The sequence below is a fragment of the Chiloscyllium plagiosum genome, unplaced genomic scaffold (genome assembly GCF_037043375.1).
Source record: "Chiloscyllium plagiosum isolate Xiang-an unplaced genomic scaffold, Cpla_swu_hap1 HiC_scaffold_18, whole genome shotgun sequence".
NCBI classification, from domain to species: Eukaryota; Metazoa; Chordata; class Chondrichthyes; order Orectolobiformes; family Hemiscylliidae; genus Chiloscyllium; species Chiloscyllium plagiosum.
This window is the reverse complement of record NW_028270156.1, coordinates 79855286-79879891: the sequence shown is the minus strand read 5'-3', so window position 1 is coordinate 79879891 and position 24606 is coordinate 79855286. Positions and strand designations below refer to the sequence as shown.

At 49.4% G+C, this 24606-nt stretch overlaps 1 protein-coding gene across 1 annotated transcript in view; it reads right to left on the bottom strand.

The window, feature by feature from the left end:
* LOC122558014 (myosin-binding protein C, cardiac-type-like) overlaps positions 1-24606 on the bottom strand; it is a 90552-nt gene that overhangs the window by 33296 nt on the left and 32650 nt on the right. Inside the window, exons 12-19 of the mRNA XM_087996830.1 lie at positions 21436-21438; positions 20315-20439; positions 19446-19551; positions 17151-17317; positions 7295-7460; positions 5169-5275; positions 3508-3537; positions 796-935 (exon numbers count right to left, since the gene is read on the bottom strand). Of these exons, the coding sequence (XP_087852956.1) occupies positions 796-935; positions 3508-3537; positions 5169-5275; positions 7295-7460; positions 17151-17317; positions 19446-19551; positions 20315-20439; positions 21436-21438 (844 nt within the window). The remainder of the gene's footprint in view (positions 1-795; positions 936-3507; positions 3538-5168; positions 5276-7294; positions 7461-17150; positions 17318-19445; positions 19552-20314; positions 20440-21435; positions 21439-24606) is intronic.

Genomic DNA, 24606 nt, shown 5'->3' with positions numbered 1-24606 from the left:
CTCAACATGGCGATGAGGGATTGCCAGTGAGTGGGGCAAGAAAGAACGTGGAATCCAAGGCAAAGTGACGGGTTGGATCCAAATTTGGCTCATTGGAGGAAGCAAAGAAGAATGTTTGATGGCGTTTTTGTGATTGGGAGTCTGTTTCCAGTGAGATTCCATAGGGCTCAGTCCTGGATCAGTACTCTGTTTGTGGTATGTGTTCATGATTTGCACTTAAACATAGGAGTATGATGAAGAAGCTCATAGAGGATTTAAAAATAGGGTGCATGGTTGACATTAAAGAAAACTATAGACTGCAGGAAATACGAATGGAGTTGCCAGGTAAGTGGCAAAAGAGTAAATGTGATTCAGTTACGGTACAAATATCTATTGTGGTAATACTGAAGAGTGTACTTTACAATACAATAATGTTTTGTACATAGTATTTTAAAGTACACTGAATGACACTATAATATATGTACAACAGGTATTACTGTACACTCAGTACACAGTAAAACATCGGTAGCATGGGTACACTGCATTCATGTGTACAATGTGTGTACAGTATACATCACTGTGTAACAGGTATTGCTGTGTACACAGTTTATGACTGTGTGTGGCGTGTAGATATCTGTGTGCCATATGTATTGCTGTCTATGAGTGTGTGTAGTGCAATGTATATCACTGTGTGTATGTGTGTAGGAGGAAGGGCTATAGTCTATCATCAACCGACCTGGAATTTAGATTCTGATTCTCCAATGTCTGCCCCATTGGGAGATCCACAACCCCACCCCCCTCCCTCCCTGGTCCCACCTGGTTAGCCTTAGTCCAGATGACGGTAGGGACCGGGTCTCCAGTGATGGGCACATCTAGCCGGAGCTTGTTCCCAGCCACAACAATGATGGTGGCATCGGGAATTCTGCCCAAACAGTCCAGGTGGATTTTGGGGGGATCTGTGGAGTGCAGAAACATATTGTTTTAAAATCCTACAGGACCCTCATCCCCATCCCTGCAGCTCCCCCATCCCTGCAGCTCCTCTATCGCCATCGTTAACCCCAGACTCTCAGCTCCCCCATCCCCATCCCCACAGCTCCCCCATCCCCAGCCCCACAGCTCCCCCATCCCCAGCCCCACAGCTCCCCCATCCCCAGCCCCACAGCTCCCCCATCCCCAGCCCCACAGCACCCCCATCCCCAGCCCCACAGCTCCACAATCCCCAGCCCCACAGCTCCCCCATCCCCAGCCCCACAGCTCCCCCATCCCAGTCCCACAGCTCCCCCATCCCCAGCCCCACAGCTTCCCCATCCCCATCCCCACAGCTCCCCCATCCCCATCCCCACAGCTCCCCCATCCCCATCCCCACAGCTCCCCCATCCCCATCCCCACAGCTCCCCCACCCCATCCACACAGCTCCCCCATCCCCAGCCCCACAGCTCCCCCACCCCATCCCCACAGCTCCCCCATCCCCATCCACACAGCTCCACAATCCCACAGCCCCACAGCTCCCCCATCCCCATCCCCACAGCTCCCCCATCCCCAGCCCCACAGCTTCCCCATCCCCAGCCCCACTGCTCCCCCATCCCCAGCCCCACAGCTTCCCCATCCCCATCCATACAGCTCCCCCACCCTCAGCCCCACAGCTCCCCCATCCCCATCCTCACAGCTCCCCCATCCCCAGCCCCACAGCTCCTCCATCCCCAGCCCCACAGCTTCCCCATCCCCAGTCCCACAGCTCCCCCATCCCCATCCACACAGGTCCCCCATCCCCAGCCCCACAGCTCCCCCATCCCACACCCCATAGCTACCCCTTCCCCATCCCCACAGCTTCCCCATCCCCAGTCCCACAGCTCCCCCATCCCACACCCCATAGCTACCCCATCCCCAGCCCCACAGCTCCCCCATCCACATCCTCACAGCTCCCCCATCCCCATCCCCACAGCTCCACAATCCCACAGCCCCACAGCTCCCCTATCCCCATCCCCACAGCTCCACAATCCCACAGCCCCACAGCTCCCCCATCCCCATCCCCATCCCCACAGCTCACAATCCCACAGCCCCACAGCTCCCTCATCCCCAGCCCCACAGCTACCCCATCCCAATCCCCACAGCTCCCCCATCCCCCATCCCCACAGCTCCCCCATCCCCATCCCCACAGCTCCCCCATCCCCAGCCCCACAGCTCCCCCATCCCAATCCCCACAGCTCCCCCATCCCCCATCCCCACAGCTCCCCCATCCCCATCCCCACAGCTCCCCCATCCCCAGCCCCACAGCTTCCCCATCCCCATCCCCACAGCTCCCCCATCCCCATCCCCACTGCTCCCCCATCCCCATCCCTGCAGCTCCCCCATCCCCATCCACATCCCCACAGCTTCCCCATCCCCATCCCCACTGCTCCCTCATCCCCAGCCCCACAGCTCCTCCATTCCCATCCCCACAGCTCCCCCATCCCCATCCTCACAGCTCCACATCCCCCATCCCTGCAGCTCCCCCATCCCCACTGCTCCCCATCCCCAGCCCCGCAGCTCCCCCATCCCCAGCCCCGCAGCTCCCCCATCCAGCCCCGCAGCTCCCCCATCCCCAGCGCTCCCCCATCCCCATCCTCACAGCTCCCCCATCCCCAGTCCCGCAGCTCCCCCACCCCATCCCCACAGCTCCCCCACCTCATCCCCACAGCTCCCTTACCCCTATCCCCACAGCTCCCCCACCCCATCCCCACAGCTTCCCCACCCCATCCCCACAGCTCCCCCACCTCATCCCCACAGCCCCCCCTACCCCCATCTCCACAGCTCCCCCATCCCCAGTCCCACAGCTCCCCTACCCCCATCCCCACAGCTCCCCTACCCCTATCCCCACAGCTCCCCTACCCCCATCCCCACAGCTCCCCTACCCCTATCCCCACAGCTCCCCTACCCCCATCCCCACAGCTCCCCTACCCCCATCCCCACAGCTCCCCTACCCCCATCCCCACAGCTCCCCTACCCCCATCCCCACAGCTCCCCTACCCCCATCCCCACAGCTCCCCTACCCCTATCCCCACAGCTCCCCTACCCCATCCCCACAGCTCCCCTACCCCTATCCCCACAGCTCCCCCACCCCATCCCCACATCTCCCCCACCTCATCTCCACAGCTCCCCCTACCCCCATCCCCACAGCTCCCCCACCTCATCCCCACAGCCCCCCCTACCCCCATCTCCACAGCTCCCCCATCCCCATCCCCACAGCTCCCCCATCCCCAGTCCCACAGCTCCCCTACCCCCATCCCCACAGCTCCCCTACCCCCATCCCCACAGCCCCCCTACCCCCATCCCCACAGCTCCCCTACCCCTATCCCCACAGCTCCCCTACCCCATCCCCACATCTCCCCCACCTCATCTCCACAGCTCCCCCTACCCCCATCCCCACAGCTCCCCCATCCCATCCCCACAGCTCCCCCACCCCATCCCCACAGCTCCCCCTACCACCATCCCCACAGCTCCCCTACCCCCATCCCCACAGCTATCATTTATTGAATACAATGTTCATACCTTGCCGGGGCACGTAGTCAATTTTAACCTCTGGTGTGTTGAACAGAGAAAGAGAAAGGGGGTGGGGAAAGAGAATAAAACAAATTTAAAATTAAGTAATAAGAAAAACCTGCAATACTCTGATCGCTTAGAAATGTTCACACCCCCCTTGACGCAGCAGACAAAGTACAAGTCTGTGAATGGCCGATGTCAGAAGGATTTATAAGTTAACTTGGCAACACAGGATCATGAAAGGAGGAGTCCTAGTTCCAAGGCAGAGACACTACCCACTGCCTCACAGGTCTCTCTTGATCTGATGCATAGATACTTTCTGAATCATCCTGCTTAGAGATGTTAGTATACACCTCTTGAGCAGATATGACTGTAACCCAAACCTCCTGGTCAGAGGTAAGGACACTACCACTGAGCTACATGATCACCTTATCTGCAGAAAGGTACAGATGGAACAGTACAGCACAGTACAGGCCCTTCGGCCCTTGATTTTGTGCGTGCGTTTTATCCTGCCCTAAGAGCAAACTAACCTTCATTGTACTGTCTTCCATGTGCCTATCCAAGAGTTGCTTAAATGTCCCTAATGTCTCTGACTCTACTACCATCACTGGCAGTGCATTCCACACTCCCACCACTGCTGAAAAATGTGTTGCTGGAAAAGCGCAGCAGGTCAGGCAGCATCCAAGGAGCAGGAGAATCGACGTTGCCTGACCTGCTGCGCTTTTCCAGCAACACATTTTTCAGCTCTAATCGCCAGCATCTGCAGCCCTCACTTTCTCCTACACTCCCACCATTCTCTGTATAAAGAACCTACCTCTGACATCTCCCCTAAACCTTCCTCCAATCACCTCAGAATTATGCCCCCTCATGATAGCCATTTCTGCCCTGGGAAAAGGTCTCTGGCTATCCACTCTATCTGTGCCTCTCATCATCTTGTACACGTCTGTCAAGTCATGTCTTATCCTTCTTTGCTCCAATGAGAAAAACCCCAACTAGGAGAAAATGAGGACTGCAGATGCTGGAGATCAGAGTCGAAGAGTGTGGTGCTGGAAAAGCTCAGCAGGTCAGGCAGCATCCAAAGAGCAGGAGAGTCGACGTTTTGGGACATTCCTGATGAAAGGCCTATGTCCAAAATGTCCATTCTCCCACTCCTCAGACTGGCTGTGCTTTTCCAGCACCACACACTCTGATCCTAGCTCCCTCAACCTTTCTTCATAAGACATGCCCTCCAGTCCAGGCAGCATTCTGGTAAATCTCCTCTGCACCCTCTCTATAGCTTCCACATCCTTCCTATAATGAGGTAATGAGAATTAAACACAACACTAATGCCCATAGCTTAGAGGAAAATGACACATGTCAAACAGACATTGTCAACCCAAGTTGATTAATTCTAAAGCCCAACTTCACCCCAATTAGTTTGTTAAAGGGCAATTGATGAGGAAACCCATTTAGTATGATTTGATTAACTCCCCAATCGAGATCTCAAAATCAAGCAATAAAGCTAGTGAACAGTTTGGAATCATGAGGATTGAGCTGATACCATTCGACCCCCGGTAAGACTAGCACTGTCAGTGGATATCCTTCATTCCAATGCAATTGCAACACACACAGTTACTCAGGATTCGTTGCACTGACAAATTTCCCGAAATCCATCTGATTCAGTTGCTTACCCAGGAAGTTCAGCTTGGCTGAGAGGTTGAAGGCAAAGCCATCAGGTACAAAGGTGTAATCACCTTCATCCTCAGGTCTCACATTGTCAATCACTAGTTTGTGGATTCTGAGGAATGCAAACAGAACAGACTGAGAGTCTGGTAGTAATACAATAATACTGCAAACCTATGGGGAAACGTAGAAGCAAAGAGTAAGGAGAGGGAAAAAATGAGAAGGAAACAAGGTAATATGTTATTTATGAATAGCCATGATGTGAAGGTGCCAGTGTTAGACTGGGGTGGACGAAGTTAAAAATCACACAACACCAGGTTATAGCCCAACAGGTTTATTTGGAAGCACTAGCTTTCGGGGCACTGCTCCTTTGTCAAGTAGCTACCTGGTGTTGTGTGGTTTTTAACTTTATTCATGGGTGGAATTAAGAAATAAAAAGTAGACTTTAAGACTTATGTGTAGGGGTTGGGTCCTTTGTTGTTTGTCATTTATATGAATGACTTGGATGAGAATTTAGGAAGCCTGGTTAGTACGTTTGCAGATGACACCAAAGTAGTGGTATAGTGGACAGTGAGGAAGGTTATCTAATATCACAATGGGATGGTGATCAATTGGGCCAATGGGCCGAGAAGTGACAGATGGAGTTTAATTTAGATAAATGCGAGTTGTTGTATTTTGGTAAGACAAACAAGCATAGGACTTACAGAGTTAATGGTAGGGCTCTGGGCAGTGTTGTCAACAAGACAGACCCCGAGTTCAGGTACAGAGTTCTTTGAAAGTTGTATCAGATAGGGTGGTAAAGACAACAGTTGGCATGTTTGCCTTCATTGCTCAGGGTATAAGAGTTGGGACATGTTGTTATGGTTGTACAGGACATTGGTGAGGCCACTTTTCGGGTATTCTGTACAGTTCCGGTCACCCTGCTATAAAAAGGATATTATTTAATTAGAAAGGGTGCAGAAAATATTTACCAGGATGTTTCTGGGATTGGAGGGTTTGAGTTGTAAGGAAAGGCTGGATAGGCTGGGACTTTTTTCATTGGAGCAGAGGAGCTTGAGGGATAATCTATTATAAAATCATGAGGTCCTAGATAAACTGAATACCAAGGTCTTTTCCCTAGTATAGGCAGTTCAAAACTAGGGGGCATTCAAAGTTTGTGAGAAGATTTGTAGCTCGGGTGCTCGTTGCTGTGGTTCTGTTCGCCGAGCTGGAAGTTTTTGTTGCAAACGTTTCGTCCCCTGGCTAGGTGACATCCTCAGTGCTCGGGAGCCTCCTTGGGCTTCACAGGAGGCTCCCAAGCACTGAGGATGTCACCTAGACAGGGGACGAAACGTTTGCAACAAAAACTTCCAGCTTGGCGAACAGAACCGCAGCAACTAGGGGGGCATATTTTTTAAGCTGAAAATTCTTCAGCTTAAAATTCTTCAGGAATTCCTGAAGAAGGGCTTATGCCCGAAACGTCGATTCTCCTGCTCCTTGGATGCTGTCTGACCTGCTGCGTTTTTCCAGCAACACACTTTCAGCTCTGATCTCCAACATCTGCAGTCCTCACTTTCTCCTGGCATATTTTTAAGGAAAAGAAAGATTTAAAGGGACCAAAGGGGCAAATTGTTTTACACAGAGGATGGTTTGTATGTGGAATGAACTGCCAGAGGAAGTGGCAGATGCAGGTACACTTACAACACTTAAAAGACATTTAGACGGGTACATAAATTAGGAAAGGTTTCGAGGGATATGGGCCAAATGTAGGTAAGTGGGACTAGTTTAGTTTGGGTCTGTTGCCATGCTGCTTGACTTTATGACCAGATGGAATATGCCTGAGGATTTTAATGGAAGTGGGAATTGGGGACTACAAAGGCACTGGTCATAAGCTTTCAATCTTCCCAAAACTCACGGGAGGTGCCTGAGGACAGGAGAAGTATCAACATTTAAATCCTTGTTCAAGAAAGGTTGTAAGGATAAACTCAGTAATTATAGACCAGTCTGTTTTCTTCAATGGTAGATAATCCTCCAGAAACACGATCTGAGGGCAAAATTTAATGATGCCGAACCCACAAGACCAGACACCGAACTGACCAGATATCGATGCCAGTCACTCTTGATCTGAGCTCTTGACATAGTCACGATGGTTTACCTGCCAATGTGTGTGATTTGCATTCTGTTATTGGGAATGACCTCCACACCACTCTTAAACCAGGTCCCTTTGACTTTCTCATCAGACACCTCACACTTGAAGACGGCCTGTTCCTCAGCCTTCACCGTCAAATCTGCAATATCCTGATAAACTTCCAGCTGTTTCTCTGTAAGGGACAGGAGAACACATGAGAGTATAACCAAGTGGTGTTCATTCACACATACCACAAAGATCAGTGGTCCCAGAGTTGATCTTACAGGAACATCACTGTATCCTTCCCTGCAGTGTGAAAATAAACCCTTCACCCCAAAACTCCTAGCCCATAGTTCACCCAGAATCCCTGCTGCTACAATCCCTTTAATCCCATGGCTTTAATTTGTGAATTTACAAGGAAGGTTACAGCACCTGGCATTTCACCACCCTTACTGTCCTCACTCAGCTCTTAGGGCACCCATCTGTAATGGTTCATTTTTGATGACCGCAGATCTTACAGATCTCTCAAGTTGATCCATTTTTAACCAGCTCCAATATGTCCCCTTCATGATATCATTTTATCAGCTCCCCTTCATGTCCCCTTCATGATATCATTTTACTAGCTCCCCTTCATGTCCCCTTCCTCCAATAATGGAACGGCGTGGGTTAGATGGACATCAGGTTATTTTCACAGGTCAGCACAACATCGAGGGCTAAAGGGCCTCTACTGCGCTGTAATGTTCTATGTTCTAGTGAAGATGGATGCAAGGGACTCACTTCCTGTAGGGCTACTTCCTCTGGCTCCACAACAATATCTCTAAGCCCATCTCACCCTCCTCCAAATACCTTAAATATATTAAATGACCTCTCTGCTCCCCATTATGTGAGCCACTAATCTACCTCAGACATTTTCCCCCTTGTTAGGCCTCCTTTGTACATTGCTGAAAATGTGTTGCTGGAAAAGCGCAGCAGGTCAGGCAGCATCCAGGGAACAGGAGAATCGACATTTCGGGCATAAGCCCTACTTCAGGAATGAGGAAAGTTTGTCCAGCAGGCTAAGATAAAAGGTAAGGAGGAGGGACTTGGGGGAGAGGTGTCGGAAATGCCCCTCTGACGCCCCTCCCCCAAGTCCCTCCTCCCTACCTTTTATCTTAGCCTGCTGGACAAACGTTCCTCATTCCTGAAGAAGGGCTTATGCCCGAAACGTCGATTCTCCTGTTCCCTGGATGCTGCCTGACCTGCTGCGCTTTTCTAGCAACACATTTTCAGCTCTGATCTCCAGCATCTGCGGTCCTCACTTTCTCTTCCTTTGTACATTCTCCATTCAGCTTGGTTACTATAACGAAGCCAGTGATTTTCAGAAATCTCTTTTTGTTCTCATTTTAAACTTTCTGGCAGCGAAATCCAACTCTTCACCATCCTGTGCCCAAGTGTCATTGTTCTTCTGGAGAGGCCTCTGTTTGGTGTTATGTCATGTTTGTGTTAGCTGGGCCAGATGCCATTTTTGGCTCTGATGTTCATCTTCATGCAGTGGGGTTATAGCCGGAAGCACCTAGTTCAGGAGACTGGTCATTCTGGAGTTCAACCTGCTCCAGCTCTGAACCTTACGTGGCTGAACAAGCATTCAACAGTCTTATTACACACTCAAAGTATTTATGTACTTACTTAAACAACTTTCCTGAGCACTGCAGAAATCAGACCAGGAAAAGGCCATTCAGCCCTGTGAGCCCACTCCACCATTCAATGGGGACCACGGCTCACCTTCTCCCTCTGTGCCATTTCCCTGTACTATCCCCATATCCGCTGAGATCAATTGCCATTGGACTTGAACACACTCAGTGACACATCCTCCACAGGCCTCTGTGGCAAAGGGTGCAAAGATTCAGTCCCTATCTGAGAGAAGACATTCCTCCTCATTTTAATCCAAAATAGCTTGCCCCTCATTTTGAACCTCTGTCCCCAGATCCTCGGTCCCCCTCCCCCATTCTCTTCAGTCAGGAGGAAACATTTTTCCTGTATCTACCCTGTCGAGCCCTGTTAGGATTTTATAAGCTTCAATGGAATCACCACCCATTCTTCAAAGCACTAGAGAATACAGGGTCAGTATCCTCAGTGTCCCATCATAAGTCAATCTCACCAGCCCAGAAACTTGCTACTGCCTTTTGCTGTGATGATGGAATTGTTTCATGGTTTCTAGCATTGTTTAAAGTCACTGAAGTCTACTGAAGGGAGTGGTGTAACATGCCCGGATTTAAAGGATTTCCTCAACAAACCAGGCAGATGTGCAGTTACCTGAGTGAAAGAGTGTTGCTGGAGAACCTGCCAGACCAGGAGTGTTTGGTTAAAACTCTGCAGATCAGTAAAAGACTGAGAAAGTCTAAGCTCTCACTTGTGTGAGTGGTTAAGAGAAAAGATTTCACAGCTCACAGGAATGGCACTCAGAAGAAGCTATGAACTCGAACCGACAGTTTTGATAGTGAAGGAATTTCTTTGTAATTAATCAACATGCAAAGTGATGGTGTTGGACGGGAGATTTTGTTTTTCCGTATTTTCAAATCTTTCAATCTTTGATAGCTTGGTTCGTTTTATGTTATTTTTGTTTTGTAAAAACCAAACCTGCAGATTGATGTGCTTGCACTTTAGTGAGAGACCTTCAGTTAAATTTAATGAGAAGATCCATCAAGCTAAATTTCATTCTGGGATCTAACATGTCCAGTCATACTATCAACTGGAATTATAATAACGTGAGATTTAGATTGTTATGAGATGGAGGATCTGAATGTCAGATTTGGAGTCTGATTAATATTTTGTTGTTTGGTTGAGTTGTGATTGTATTGACTAGTGTGTGAGGTTTAATAAGTGGGTCACTTGAAGGTGCATTAACTGACCTTGCAAGATCATTAAATGTCTTGTGGCACTGCATCTAGGTTTTCAGGAAACCTTGTAATCAGCTCCATCCTTGTTGGGTTATTGCTGTCTTGGCCCCAGGTTAAAGTTCATTCTCAGACTGAACTCCAGCACCAATTCCAGTCCCAATTCACTTCGCCTCTCCAAGGTGTGGATGAAGTTTAATAAGTGCCAGCTTGTTTGCGAACAGTTCTGGTCGCTGCACTACCAAAAGGATGTGGATGCTTTGGAGAGGGAGCAGAGGAGGTTCACCAGGATGTTGCCTGGTACGGAGGGTGCTAGTTATGAGGAGAGGTTGAGTAGATTAGGATGATTTTCATTAGAAAGACGGAGATTGAGAGGGGACTTGATTGAGGTCTACAAAATCATGAGAGGTGTAGACAGGGTGGATAGCAAGAAATGTTTTCCCAGAGTGGGGAACTCAATTACTAGGGGTCACAAGTTCAAAGTGAGGGGAAAACTTTAAGGAAGATATGCAGGGAAAGTTCTTTACACAGAGGGTGGTGGTTGCTTGGAATATGGTGCCAGCAGAGGTGGTAGAGACGGGCATGATAGCATCATTTAAGATGTAAGATGCAAGGATGGTGTAGGAGGGAGGGCAATTTGGACAATTGGACTGCATTCTGGGGAAGGTGGGACCTGTACAAGCAGGACAGGTTGCACCTGAACCAGAAGGGCACCAATATCCTGGGGGGTAGGTTTGCTTGCACTCTTCGGTGGGGGGTTTAAAACTAATTTGGCAGGGGGATGGGATCCAGCCTGGTAGTCCAGCAAGTAGGTTAGCTGTTTTTCAGGATGTCCAAGAATGTAGGGAGGCTGTGGAGAAGGTAGCACTGACAGGGAATACTCGCGGACACAGAGATGGGCTCAAGTGTGTATACTTCAACACAAGGAGTATCAGAAATGAGGTGGGTGAACTTAAGATGTGGATCGGTACCTGGGACTATGATGTTGTAGCCATCACAGAAACGTGGATAGAAGAGGGACAGGAATGGTTGTTGGAGGTTCCTGGTTACAGATGTTTCAGTAAGATTAGGGGGTGTGGTAAAAAAGGAGGGGGGTGGCGTTGCTAATTAGAAATGGTATAACAGCTGCAGAAAGGCAGTTCGAGGGAAATCTGCCTTTGGAGGTAGTATGGGCTGAAGTCAGAAATAGGAAAGGTGCAGTCACCTTGTTGGGTGTTTACTATAGGCCCCCCAATAGCAGCAGAGATGTGGAGAAACAGATCGGGAAACAGATTTTGGAAAGGTGCAGAAGCCACAGGGTAGTAGTCATGGGCGATTTCAACTTCCCAAATATTGATTGGAAGCTCTTTAGATCAAGTAGATTGGATGGGGCAGTGTTTGCGCAGTGTGTCCAGGAAGCTTTTCTAACTCAGTATGTAGATTGTCCGACCAGAGGGGAGGCCAATTTGGATTTGGTACTTGGTAACGAACCGGGACAAGTGATGGGCTTGTTAGTGGGTGAGCATTTTGGTGATGGTGACCACAATTCTATGACTTTCACCTTGGTTATGGAGAGAGATAGGTGCGTGCAACAGGGTAGGTTTTACAATTGGGGGAAGGGTAAATACGATGCTGTAAGACAGGATCTGAGGAGCACAAGTTGGGAGCATAGGCTGTCAGGGAAGGATGTCGTTGAAATGTGGAACTTTTTCAAGGAACAGATACGACGTGTCCTTGATATGTATGTACCTGTCAGGCAGGAAAGAAATGGTCGTGTGAGGGAACCTTGGTTGACGTGGGAGGTTGAATGTCTGGTAAAGAGGAAGAAGGGGGCTTACATAAGGTTGAGGAAACAAGGTTCAGACAGAGCAGTGGAGGGATACAGGATAGCCAGAAGGGACCTGAAGAAAGGGATTAGGAGAGCTAAGAGAGGGCATGAAAAATCTTTGGCGGGTAGGATCAAGGATAACCCCAAGGCCTTTTATGCGTATGTGAGAAACATGAGGATGATGAGAACGAGGGTAGGTCCGATCAAGGACAGTAGTGGGAGACTGTGTATTGAGTCAGAAGAGATAGGAGAGGTCTTGAATGAGTACTTTTCTTCAGTATTTACAAATGAGAGGGACCGTATTGTTGAAGAGGAGAGTGTGAAATGGACTGGTAAGCTAGAGGAGATACTTGTTAGGAAGGAAGATGTGTTGGGCATTTTGAAAAACTTGAGGATAGACAAGTCCCCCAGGCCTGACGGGATATATCCTAGGATTATGTGGGAAGCAAGAGAGGAAATTGCAGAGCCGTTGGCAATTATCTTTTCGTCTTCACTGTCAACGGGGATGGTACCAGGGGACTGGAGAGTGGCGAATGCTGTGCCCCTGTTCAAAAAAGGGAATAGGGATAACCCTGGGAATTACAGGCCAGTTAGTCTTACTTCGGTGGTAGGCAAAGTAATGGAAAGGGTACTGAGGGATAGGAGTTATGAGTATCTGGAAAGACACTGCTTGATTAGGGACAGCCAGCATGGATTTGTGAAGGGTAGGTCTTGCCTTACAAGTCTTATTGAATTCTTTGAGGAGGTGACCAAGCATGTGGATGAGGGTAGAGCAGTGGATGTAGTGTACATGGATTTTAGTAAGGCATTTGATAAGGTTCCCCATGGTAGGCTTATGCGGAAAGTCAGGAGGCATGGGATAGTGGGAAGTTTGGCCAGTTGTATAGAGAACTGGCTAACCGGTCGAAGTCAGAGAGTGGTGGTAGATGGTAAATATTCAGCCTGGAGCCCAGTTACAAGTGGAGTTCCGCAGGGATCAGTTCTGGGTCCTCTGCTGTTTTTAATTTTTATTAATGACTTGGAAGAGGGAGTCGAAGGGTGGGTCAGTAAACTTGCAGACGATACGAAGATTGGTGGAGTTGTGGATAGTGAGGAGGGCTGTTGTCAGCTGCAAGGGGACTTAGATATGATGCAGAGCTGGGCTGAGGAGTGGCAGATGGAGTTCAACCCTGTCAAGTGTGAGGTTGCCCATTTTGGAAGGACAAATAAGAATGCGGAATACAGGGTTAACGGTAGGGTTAAGGTGGAGGAGCAGAGGGATCTTGGGGTCTATGTTCATAGATCTTTGAAAGTTGCCACTCAGGTGGATAGAGCTTGTAAGAAGGCCTATGGTGTATTAGCCTTCATTAGCAGAGGGATTGAATTCAAGAGTCGTGAGGTGATGTTGCAGCTGTACAGGACCTTGGTAAGGCCACATTTGGAGTACTGTGTGCAGTTCTGGTCGTCTCACTTTAGGAAAGATGTGGAAGCTTTGGAGAGGGCGCAGAGGAGATTTACCAGGATGTTGCCTGGAATGGGGAATAGGTCGTACGAGGATAGGTTGAGAGTGCTAGGCCTTTTCTCATTGGAACGGCGAAGGATGAGGGGTGACTTGATAGAGGTTTATAAGATGATCAGAGGAATAGATAGAGTAGACAGTCAGAAACTTTTTCCCCGGGCACAACAGAGTGTTACAAGGGGACATAAATTTAAGGTGAAGGGTGGAAGGTATAGGGGGGATGTCAGGGGTAGGTTCTTTACCCAGACAGTGGTGGGGGCATGGAATGCGCTGCCTGAGGGAGTGGCAGAGTCAGAATCATTGGTGACCTTTAAGCGGCAATTGGATAGGTACATGGATGGGTGCTTAAGCTAGGACAAATGTTCGGCACAACATGGTGGGCCGAAGGGCATGTCCTGTGCTGTATTGTTCTATGTTCTATGTATCTGGACAGATACATGTATGGGCAGGGAGCAGAGGCATACAGATCCTTAGAAAATAGGCGACAGGTTTAGTTCGAGGATCTGGATCGGTGCAGGCTTGGAGAGCCGAAAGGCCTGTTCCTGTGCTGTAATGTTCTTTGTTCTTTGTTTGGAGTTATGTTTACAGTCGGTGTATTGACTCCACTGGAGGCTATGGGCGAATTCTAGAGCATGATGCTACTCCTGTTTCTGGGTGTTAGTGGATAGTTTGGCTTACTTCTTCAGAAAATCCCATTTTTGGAATCCTTCCCCGTGGTCACTGTCAGAACGTGCATTCCTTACCTCATCTCTGTTGCTTTGAAGGCTTTGTTTGATTCCAGTTTCACCTAACAATCCTCAGTTCCAGCTCTCTTTCACGGAAACTTACCCTCTTCCTGTGAAAGAGTTTCACATTTCAGTGTCGGTTTTTCCCTGAGGGGAAAGGGGGCCCATGCTCAAACTACAGGACCTCTTTTTTTTTTCCCACAGAACTATTATGGCGCAAGAGGAGGCCATTCAGCCCATCCTTCCTGCACTGGTTCTTCAAACGAACGTCATCACCTTGTGCCAATCTCCTGGCTTTTTTCCACTCCCTTACGCACTATTTTCATTCAATACCCTGTTGAAACGACTCAGTTAAACCTGCCTCCACCACATCTTCAGCTCGTGTATTGAAGACCCTAACTCCTTACTGAATGAAAAATCCTCTTTCACGTCGCTCTTGCTTTTTTTTGCACATCATTTTAAATTTATGGGAGAAAGGGAGGACTGCAAATGTTGGAGATCGGAGTTGAGAGTATGGCGCTGGAAAAGCACAGCCGGCCAGGCAGCATCCAAGGAGCAGGAGAATCAACATTTCAGACATAAGCTCTTCATCAGGAATGTGGTGGGGACCCAAGGGGGCTGAGAGATAAATAGGAGGGGGGCGGGGGGAGGTGGGCTGGAGGGATGGTAGCTGGGAATGTGGTAGGTAGATGAAGGTGGGGGTTTGATGGTGATAGGTAGGAGCAGAGGGTGGAGTGGATAGGTGGGAAGGAAGATGGGCAGTTCAAGAGGGTGGTGCCGAGTTGGAAGGTTGGATCTGGGATAAGATGGGGGGAGGGGAGATGAGGAAACTGGTGAAAACCACATTGATCCCATGCATTTGGAGGGTCCCTAGGTGGAAGGGGAGGCATTCGTCCTCCAGGTGTTGGGTGGCTAGGATTTGGCAGTGGATAAGGCCCAGGTGGAGTGGGAGGGAGAGTTGAAGTGTTTGGCCACAGGGCAGTGGGGTTGATTGGTGCGTGTGTCCCAGAGAGGTCCTCTGAAATGCACCACAAGTTGGCGTTCTGTCTCCCCAATGTAAAGGACATCACATTTAGAGCAATGGGCACAGTAGACGACGTGTGTGGAGGTGCAGCAAAATCTCTGCCGGATGTGGAAGGATCCTTTGGATGGAGGTGAGGGGGGAGGTGTGGGTGCAGGGTTTACACCTCTTGCGGTGGCAGGGGAAGGTGCAGGGAGCAGAGGGTAGGTGGTGGGGGGCATTGACCTAACGAGGGAGTCACGGAGGAAATAATCTCTGCAGAACACTGATAGGGGTGGGGAGGGAAATATATCCCTGGTGGTAGGATCTGTTTGTAGGTGGTGGAAATGGCAGAGGATAATGTGTTGTATCCGGAGCTTAGTGGGCGAAAGGTGAGGACCAGGGCGGGGGGGGTTCTGTCCTGTCCTTGTTGCATCTGGAGGGGTGGGGTTCAACGACAGAGGTGCGGGAAATGGAAGAGAGGCACTAGAGGGCATTGTTGATCACGTGGGTGGGGAGATTGCAGTCCTTGAGGCCATCTCTAATGTTCTGGAGTGGAATTAGTCCTCCTGGGAGCAGATATGGCAGAGGTGGATGAATTAGGAATAAGGGATTGTGTTTTTACAGAAGGTGGGGTGGGTGGAGGTGTAGTCCAGGTAGTTGTTGGTGAGTTTGAACTAGATGTCCGTTTTGGTGTAGGTGGACGAATTGGGAGTAAGGGACATCTACTTCAAAGCCACCGACTCCCCACCCCTATCTGCGTTCCGCCGAGACCGTTCCCTCTGCGTCTCCCTTGTCAGGTCCATGTCCACCACCAACCCACCCTCCACTCCCGGCACCTTCCACCCCCCAACCCTCAGCCCTCCGTCCAAGACCCCACAGGATCCTTCCACATTCGGCAGAGATTTTCCTGCACATCCAAACACCTCATCTACTGTGTCCGTTGCTCTCGAAGTGGTCTCCTCTACACTGGGGAGACAGGACACCAACTTGCGGAACGTTTCAGAGAACATCTCTGGGACACATGCACCAAACAACTCCAGTGCCCTGTGGCCGAACACTTCCACTCCTCCTCCCACTCCGCCAAGGCCATGCAAGTCCTGGGCATCCTCTATCACCAAATCCGAGCAAGTCGACACCTGGAGGAAGAACACCTCATCTTCCACCTTGGACCCCTCCAACCACACGGGATCAACGTTGATTTCACCAGTTTACTCATCTCCCCTCTTCCCCCCACCCTACCCCAGATCCAACCCGCTAACTCAGCACCGCCCTCTTGAACTGTCTGACCCTGTCCATCTTCCTTCCCAGCTATTTGCTCCACCCTCCACTCTGACCTATCACCATCACGCCCCACTTTCATTGCATTCCCAGTTACCATCCCCCCCCCCAGCCCCACCACCCTCCCGTTTATCTCCTAGTCCCCTCGGGCCCGCACCACATTCCTGATGAAGGGCTTTTGCCCGAAACGTCGATTCTCCTGCTCCTCAGATGCTGCCTGACCAGCTGTGCTTTTCCAGCACCATACTCTTTGATGTTAAATTTACACATACTTGTTCCTTTTACAAATGGGAACAGTTTCTCCCTATCTACTCTTATGTTGATCTAATGATTTGATTTACGAATCAAAGCCCCAGTTACTGGGCTGGGTTGGTCGATCTGGACTGTGACTAACCCGACCCTACGTAAGTCAGAGACGCTGCATTAAGAAATGGGAAGCATCAATGAAGGGGCAGAGGTGGCTGTACATCTGACCCACATTGTCCCAATCTAGGACCTATTCACATGTTACCAGATCGACGGCCCACTGTCAGTTTAAGAAGACCAGTTTACTCAGAAGATGCCAATCTATGGTCATCCATAGCTGATGGAGGAGGGATGTGGGGGAGGGGAATGTTTGAGACAGTATGAGGAGGAGTGGACTGAGTGGATCCAGCAACCCCCCCCCCCCCCCCCCGCCTCGCTTTTTCCTCCTGTTACCTTGGACAAGGAGCTCAGCCACAGACTGGTCTCCATTGGTTTTGGCAGTGTAGTGACCAGCATCCTCTTTGGTAGCCTCATTGATGAACAGAACGTGCTTTTTGCCGTCTTTTTTGAAGCGGTACTTGAACGTCTCCTCTCGCCTCAGCTCCTGGCCGTTGCGTTCCCTGCGTACAAAATAAACGTCATGACAACATCATGTAAGCCTCCAAACCCCTGCATGCTGCTTTTCCCCACAATACCCTACACTGCCGCCATCAATAGGTAATCAAAGGAACACAGGGAATTGCATCACTGGAAACTGAGGAAAACTACGTCCAAGCCAATTCTCCAAGGACAACAAAAGGGGGTGTTCACAAGGGCATGGAACACAAGTCAGAGGTGCCATAGGACGGCACGCAGAGGCATCTCTAATCACCAGGAACCTGGAAGGAGACTTACTGGCAACTTCTCCAGGGTAACTAGGGAGGGGCCATGAAGATTGTCCAGCCAGAAATGCCCATACCCTCGGAAATATTGTTTAATGCCGAGGTGATGGAGTTGCCGTGTCAGTCACAGCAGTTAATTAGATCGTAGCTGATCTGCATTGTAACTCAATATCCCCACTGCTGCATCTTATTTCCTGCTCAACAGAGATCTCGGTACAGGAGATCATTTAGCAATTCAAATCCACCCGCCATTTCACCTGAACATGTTTGATGAGTGATCTAACTCCTCATCACTGAACAGTTAACAAAAACCCCTCGATCTCCGATTTCCAATCAACAATGGATTTCACATCAAATGTTCCCTAATTTCAATGCTGAAATGTTGACTTTTGTACTCTCTCCCCAACTGTTACCATGAATAGTTTAAACATTCCTAGTGGTATTCCACCCCTTAAACCTTGTAAATGCCAGAAGCAACAGATCATCTTATTTAATTGCTCCTAATTTAACCATTTGACTGCTGGGTTTCATTCCAATAAATCTGCACTGCTCTCCCTCACATGCCAATATCCTGCAAAGGTGTGGGGCCCACAGCAGCTCTCAGTGACTCCAAGAGTAGTCTAAGCAGGGCTATCTATAGCTGAACCATGGTGTCCAGCCCCTGGTGGAGATATTTAATACCTCTCTCAGCACAGATGAGGTTCCAGCTGACTGGAGGGTAGCTAATGTGGGTCCTTTGTCAAGAAGGGTAGCAGGGATAGGCCAGATAATTACAGACTGCTTAGGTGGATATGATTAGCAGGGAAATTATTGGAAAAAGTGCTGAGGGACAGGATTAATCAATACTTAGAAGGCAGGGAATGGTCAGGGAAAGTCAGCAAGGATTCATTAGAGGGCCATCCAATCTGACAAATTTAATTGAGGTTTTTAAAAGCTGACTAAGTATATTAGTGAGGGTAATACAGTTGCTGTGGTTTACATTGACTGCAGTAAGAAAGTACTTGGACAGCCGCTCCAAAAGGTAAGAGCTCCATGGGATCCAAGACAAGTTGGTTAACCCGATCCATAAATCGGCTTCCAAATAGGAGCCATAATGTGTCCTCTGAGGGAGATGGGTCAGTGTTCATGTGTGACAAGATACTGGCCTCTGTGGAGTGATTTCATAGACCAAGTGCAGGTAAATGGGATTAGCGTGGTTTGAGATGTGTGCCAAATGGTCTGTTTCTATGCTGTATGATATCATTAGCTGTTCACTGAATCTGGCTGATTACTCATCACCAACTCTAACTCATCATGCTGCTTTTGCTTGTTCACAGAAAACCAACTCTCACACACTCAAGAAATTCACTGCCTGCCTGACATTTGAAAGCTTAATCCATTCCCTACAGAAGATAAAATCTTCATTACAATTGCTCTGCTTTTGCTACATGCTTGTCCACCCTTTGCGTTTATCCAACCTAGCACTTCACAATCACCCCCAATAGTGGGGAGGCCCGAGACCCACTCCCATTACTAGGCCATTTATAATTTACATGAACGATTAGGAAAATGATAATTAAGACGATGACAGAGATCATGCTAACTGGCTAGTTTTGTGTCTTCCTCCCTCTGTTTAAGTCTGTCACACATCAGTGAAATGAGTAAATATCTAGTTGTACTGCGCTTGGCACAGCGTGATGGGTTAGTAGTAGCTGAAGCAGCAGTCTATGTCTTGCCCACATTATAGTGTGATGGCTTAATAATGTCCAATATGCGTACTCTCACTACAATGAGGTCGTTTTATAATGTTCAGTTGTAGGATGGATTTGTAACATATACTTGTTTGTTTTACAGGGTTTTCTATGTCTGGATTTAGTGTGCCACTTACCACTTGACCAGAGCCCCTTCCTCAGACACTTCGAGCTCAAACTCCACTCTCTCACCCACCATTACCACTTGATCCTCGAGGGGGTGAGTAATCAACACTGGGGCCTCTGTCAGGGTAAAGAACAGGCAGTTAGTATGGGCACACAGCCACTCATCTGTGAAGGCCCCTCCCCATCAATAACGGCATCTACCCTTTAGAGAGGGCACCTCGTCCTCACCTAGGCGTGCCTCCGAAACAGTGACAGTCCCTCTGACAGTGTGATGCCCCCTCCCCCTCATTGATGATCCCTCTGAAAGAGTGAGGGCCCCTCAGACAGAGTGACGGTTCCTCACCCTCACTGAGGGCCCCTCAGACAGAGTGACGGTTCCTCCCCCTCACTGAGGGCCCCTCAGACAGAGTGACGGTTCCTCCCCCTCACTGAGGGCACCTCAGACAGAGTGACGGTTCCTCCCCCTCACTGAGGGTCCCTCAGACAGAGTGACCGTTCCTCCCCCTCACTGAGGGCCCCTCAGACAGAGTGATGCCTCCTCCCCCTTAGTACAGGGATCTTCCCTTTAGTGAAAGCTACACCCTCAGGGTAAAGGTCAGCACAGGGGCAAGGGTGGGACCATGAAGAGGGTTTCTGATGGGGGGTCAGGTTGAGGGTCGTGGGTAGAGTTATGGAGGCTCTGGTTTTGTTTGGAGTCAGGAGTGAGGTCTATGCTGGGGTCAGGTTTGGGTCAGGTTGAGGGTCAAGATGAGGTCAGGCTTGGGGGCGAGGGCCTGGGGTGATTTGGGGTTGGTTGGGGTGATCTGGGCTGGTGGGGGGTTGGGTAGTAGGGGGGGTGTTGGGGAAGGTGCAGTCAGGGAGTCAGGGACTCTGACAGTACCTCTGACGAAGAGCTCTGTGGTGGTCTTCTCATCTCCCAGCACACACTGGTAAGCTGCATCGTCAGCCAGTGAGCAGTGGTTAATCGTCAGCATCCGTTTGTTCCCAATGTTCTCAAAGATAAACCTGACGGCACAAATTAAACCGGTCAACAACCCTGTGCCCCAGTGCATCCCCACACGCAAAATGTCCCACCGCCCTCAAATAATCCCACTTACAAATACCCCACCACCCTCAAATAACCCCACCTACAAATACCCCACCACCCTCAAATAACACCACCAAATACCCCACTACCCTTAAATAATCCCACTTACAAATACCCCACCATCCTCAAATAACCCTCAAATAACCCCACCTACAAATAACCCACTTACAAACACCCCACCACCCTTAAATAATCCCATTTACAAATACTCCACCACCCTCAAATAACCCTCACATAACCCCACCTACAAACACCCCACAACCCTCAAATAACCCTCAAATAACCCCACCTACAAATAACCCACTTACAAATACCCCACCACCCTCAAATAACCCTCACATAACCCCACCTACAAACACCCCACAACCCTCAAATAACCCCACCTACAAATACCCCATGACTCTCAAATAACCCCACCTACAAATATCCCACCACCCTCAAATAACCCCACTACAAATACCCCCATCTGCAAAATCCCCAACCCTCAAATGCCCTATCACTTGCAATTACCCTGCCCACAAATATCCCCATGTCACCTACAAATACCCCTGAGTGCAAATACCCCTGAGTGCAAATACCCCTGAGTGCAAATATCCCACCACCCTCACATAGTACCACCTGGAAAAACCTTGCAAAAACCCCTGCTCTCAAATACCCTCATGTCACACAAAGTACCACCCCTCCTCAAAATCCACAAATATGTTTCACCCACAAACACTTCCATGTGTACATGCTTCCATACTCACCCACAAATAACTCCACAAAATTGCCCCCACATCACTTGCAAATATTTTGACACCCCCCCCCTCTCCATCTGCAAATAAACCCACTCCCAACCACACATTTACCCCCATGTCCCACGAATACCACGGCCCTAGGATTACCCCCACTCATTGCTGATTGAGATCACATACTTGCTATATTTGTTATCAATTGTGGAGCCAATCAGTTGCAGGATGAATGAGTGAATCCATGACCGAGGGACAGAGACATGGAGTGAGAGAGAGACAGAGACAGAGATTAGGAGAACAGTAGGCAGTAAACAGAGGTACAGTTCCCTGACCCTCAGTGTGACCCTGGTCCCTCACAGCGCAACCAATTCTGGCTGCTCCCAATCTGCCTTCCTGCCCCAGAGTTTATTACCCCACCCCTCCCAGACAGTTCATTGCGGGCTAATTCCAGGTGGCACCCTCCTTCCACCTGGCACTGCCTTGCAGAAACCAGCCCCTCTGTCCTGTCACACCTCCAACCTGTGATGGCCATTTGCACTCACTCACTGCCCACTCACTCACTCCCTTCACTCACTCCTCCCTCATTCACTTGCCCCTCACTCACTGCCCTCACTCACTCACTCCCCTCACTCACTCATTCCCCTCACTCACTGCCCTCATTCACTCACTCGTTCTCCCTCATTGACTCACTCCCTCCCACCACACTCACTAACTCTCATTTCACTCCCTCCAGCGTTTACTGACTCAACCTCACTCGCCACCCTCCCCCTTCACTCCTGCACTTTGCTCAAGGCCCTCACTCAGAAAAACAAACAGGACGCTGCCCAGGTCAACAGACGATTGATGCCCGCAGAGTTTATGGACAGTCCTTCATTGCCACCACACCCTCACCCCAACCCCACCAGTGCCCTCCCCACATTGAATCCCACTCTGGGGTTTATATCACTTGCCACCCTATGGCATTTATGTACAATTGATGACCTTGCATTGGGAGTTTATATACAGATGTTATCCAGCCCCATGGGGTTTATACATTGTCACTGCCCCCCCCCAGCACCGTGTGATTTATATATTGTCACTGCCCCCCCCGCCCCGTGGGGTTTATATATTGTCACTGCCCCCCCCATGGGGTTTATATATTGTCACTGCCTCCCCCCAGCACCGTGGGGTTTATATATTGGCGGATAGGATCAAGGATAACCCCAAGGCCTTTTATGTGTATGTGAGAAACATGAGAATGACGAGAACGAGGGTAGGTCTGATCAAGGACAGTAGTGGGAGACTGTGTATTGAGTCGGAAGAGATAGGAGAGGTCTTGAATGAGTACTTTTCTTCAGTATTTACGAACGAGAGGGACCGTATTGTTGAAGAGGAGAGTATGAAACGGACTGATAAGCTAGAGGAGATACTTGTTAGGAAGGAAGATGTGTTGGACATTTTCAACAACTTGAGGATAGTCAAGACCCCTGGGCCTGACGGGATATATCCTAGGATTATGTGGGAAGCAAGAGAGGAAATTGCAGAGCTGTTGGCAATGATCTTTTCGTCTTCACTGTCAACGGGGATGGTACCAGGGGACTGGAGAGTGGCAAATGTTGTGCCCCTGTTCAAAAAAGGGAATAGGGATAACCCCGGGAATTACAGGCCAGTTAGTCTTACTTCGGTGGTAGGCAAAGTAATGGAAAGGGTACTGAGGGATAGGATTTATGAGTATCTGGAAAGACACTGCTTGATTAGGGACAGCCAGCACGGATTTATGAAGGGTAGGTCTTGCCTTACAAATCTTATTGAATTCTTTGAGGAGGTGACCAAGCATGTGGATGAGGGTAGAACAGTGGATGTGGTGTACATGGATTTTAGTAAGGCATTTGATAAGGTTCCCCATGGTAGGCTTATGCGGAAAGTCAGGAGGCATGGGATAGAGGGAAATTTGGCCAGTTGGATAGAAAACTGGCTAACCGGTCGAAGTCAGAGAGTGGTGGTAGATGGTAAATATTCAGCCTGGAGCCCAGTTATAAGTGGAGTTCCACAGGGATCAGTTCTGGGTCCTCTGCTGTTTGTAATTTTTATTAATGACTTGGAAGAGGGAGTCGAAGGGTGTGTCAGTAAATTTGCAGATGATACAAAGATTGGTGGAGGTGTGGATAGTGAGGAGGGTTGTTGTCGGCTGCAAAGGGACTTAGATATAATGCAGAGCTGGGCTGAGGAGTGGCAGATGGAGTTCAACCCTGCCAAGTGTGAGGTTGTCCATTTTGGAAGGACAAATAAGAATGCGGAATACAGGGTTAACGGTAGGGTTCTTAGTGAGGTGGAGGAACAGAGGGATCTTGGGGTCTACGTTCATAGATCTTTGAAAGTTGCCACTCAGGTGGATAGAGCTTGTAAGAAGGCCTATGGTGTATTAGCGTTCATTAGCAGAGGGATTGATTTCAAGAGTCGTGAGGTGATGTTGCAGCTGTACAGGACTTTGGTTAGGCCACATTTGGAGTACTGTGTGCAGTTCTGGTCGCCTCACTTTAGGAAAGATGTGGAAGCTTTGGAGAGGGTGCAGAGAAGATTTATCAGGATGTTGCCTGGAATGGAGAATAGGTTGTATGAGGATAGGTTGAGAGTGCTAGGCCTTTTCTCATTGGAACAGAGAAGGATGAGGGGTGACTTGATAGAGGTTTATAAGATGATTAGGGGAATAGATAGAGTAGACAGTCAGAAACTTTTTCCCCGGGTACAACAGAGTGTTACAAGGGGACATAAATTTAAGGTGAAGGGTGGAAGGTATAGGGGGGATGTCAGGGGTGGGTTCTTTACCCAGAGAGTGGTGGGGGCATGGAATGCGCTGCCTGTGGAAGTGGCAGAGTCAGAATCTTTGGTGACCTTTAAGCGGCAATTGGATAGGTACATGGATGGGTGCTTAAGCTAGAACAAATGTTCGGCACAACATCATGGGCCGAAGGGCCTGTTCTGTGCTGTATTGGTCTATGTTCTATATTGTCACTGCCCCCACCGCCCCGTGGTGTTTATATATTGTCACTGCCCCCCCCACCCGTGGTGTTTATATATTGGCACTGTCCCCCCCCCGCCCTGTGGGGTTTATATATTGTCACTGCCCCCCCCCCCCCCCCACCCGTGGTGTTTATATATTGGCACTGTCCCCCCCCGCCCTGTGGGGTTTATATATTGTCACTGCCCCCCCCCGTGGTGTTTATATATTGGCACTGTCCCCCCCCGCCCTGTGGGGTTTATATATTGTCACTGCCCGCCCCCCCCCGTGGTGTTTATATATTGGCACTGTCCCCCCCCCGCCCTGTGGGGTTTATATATTGTCACTGCTCCCCCCCTCCCCATGGGGTATATATA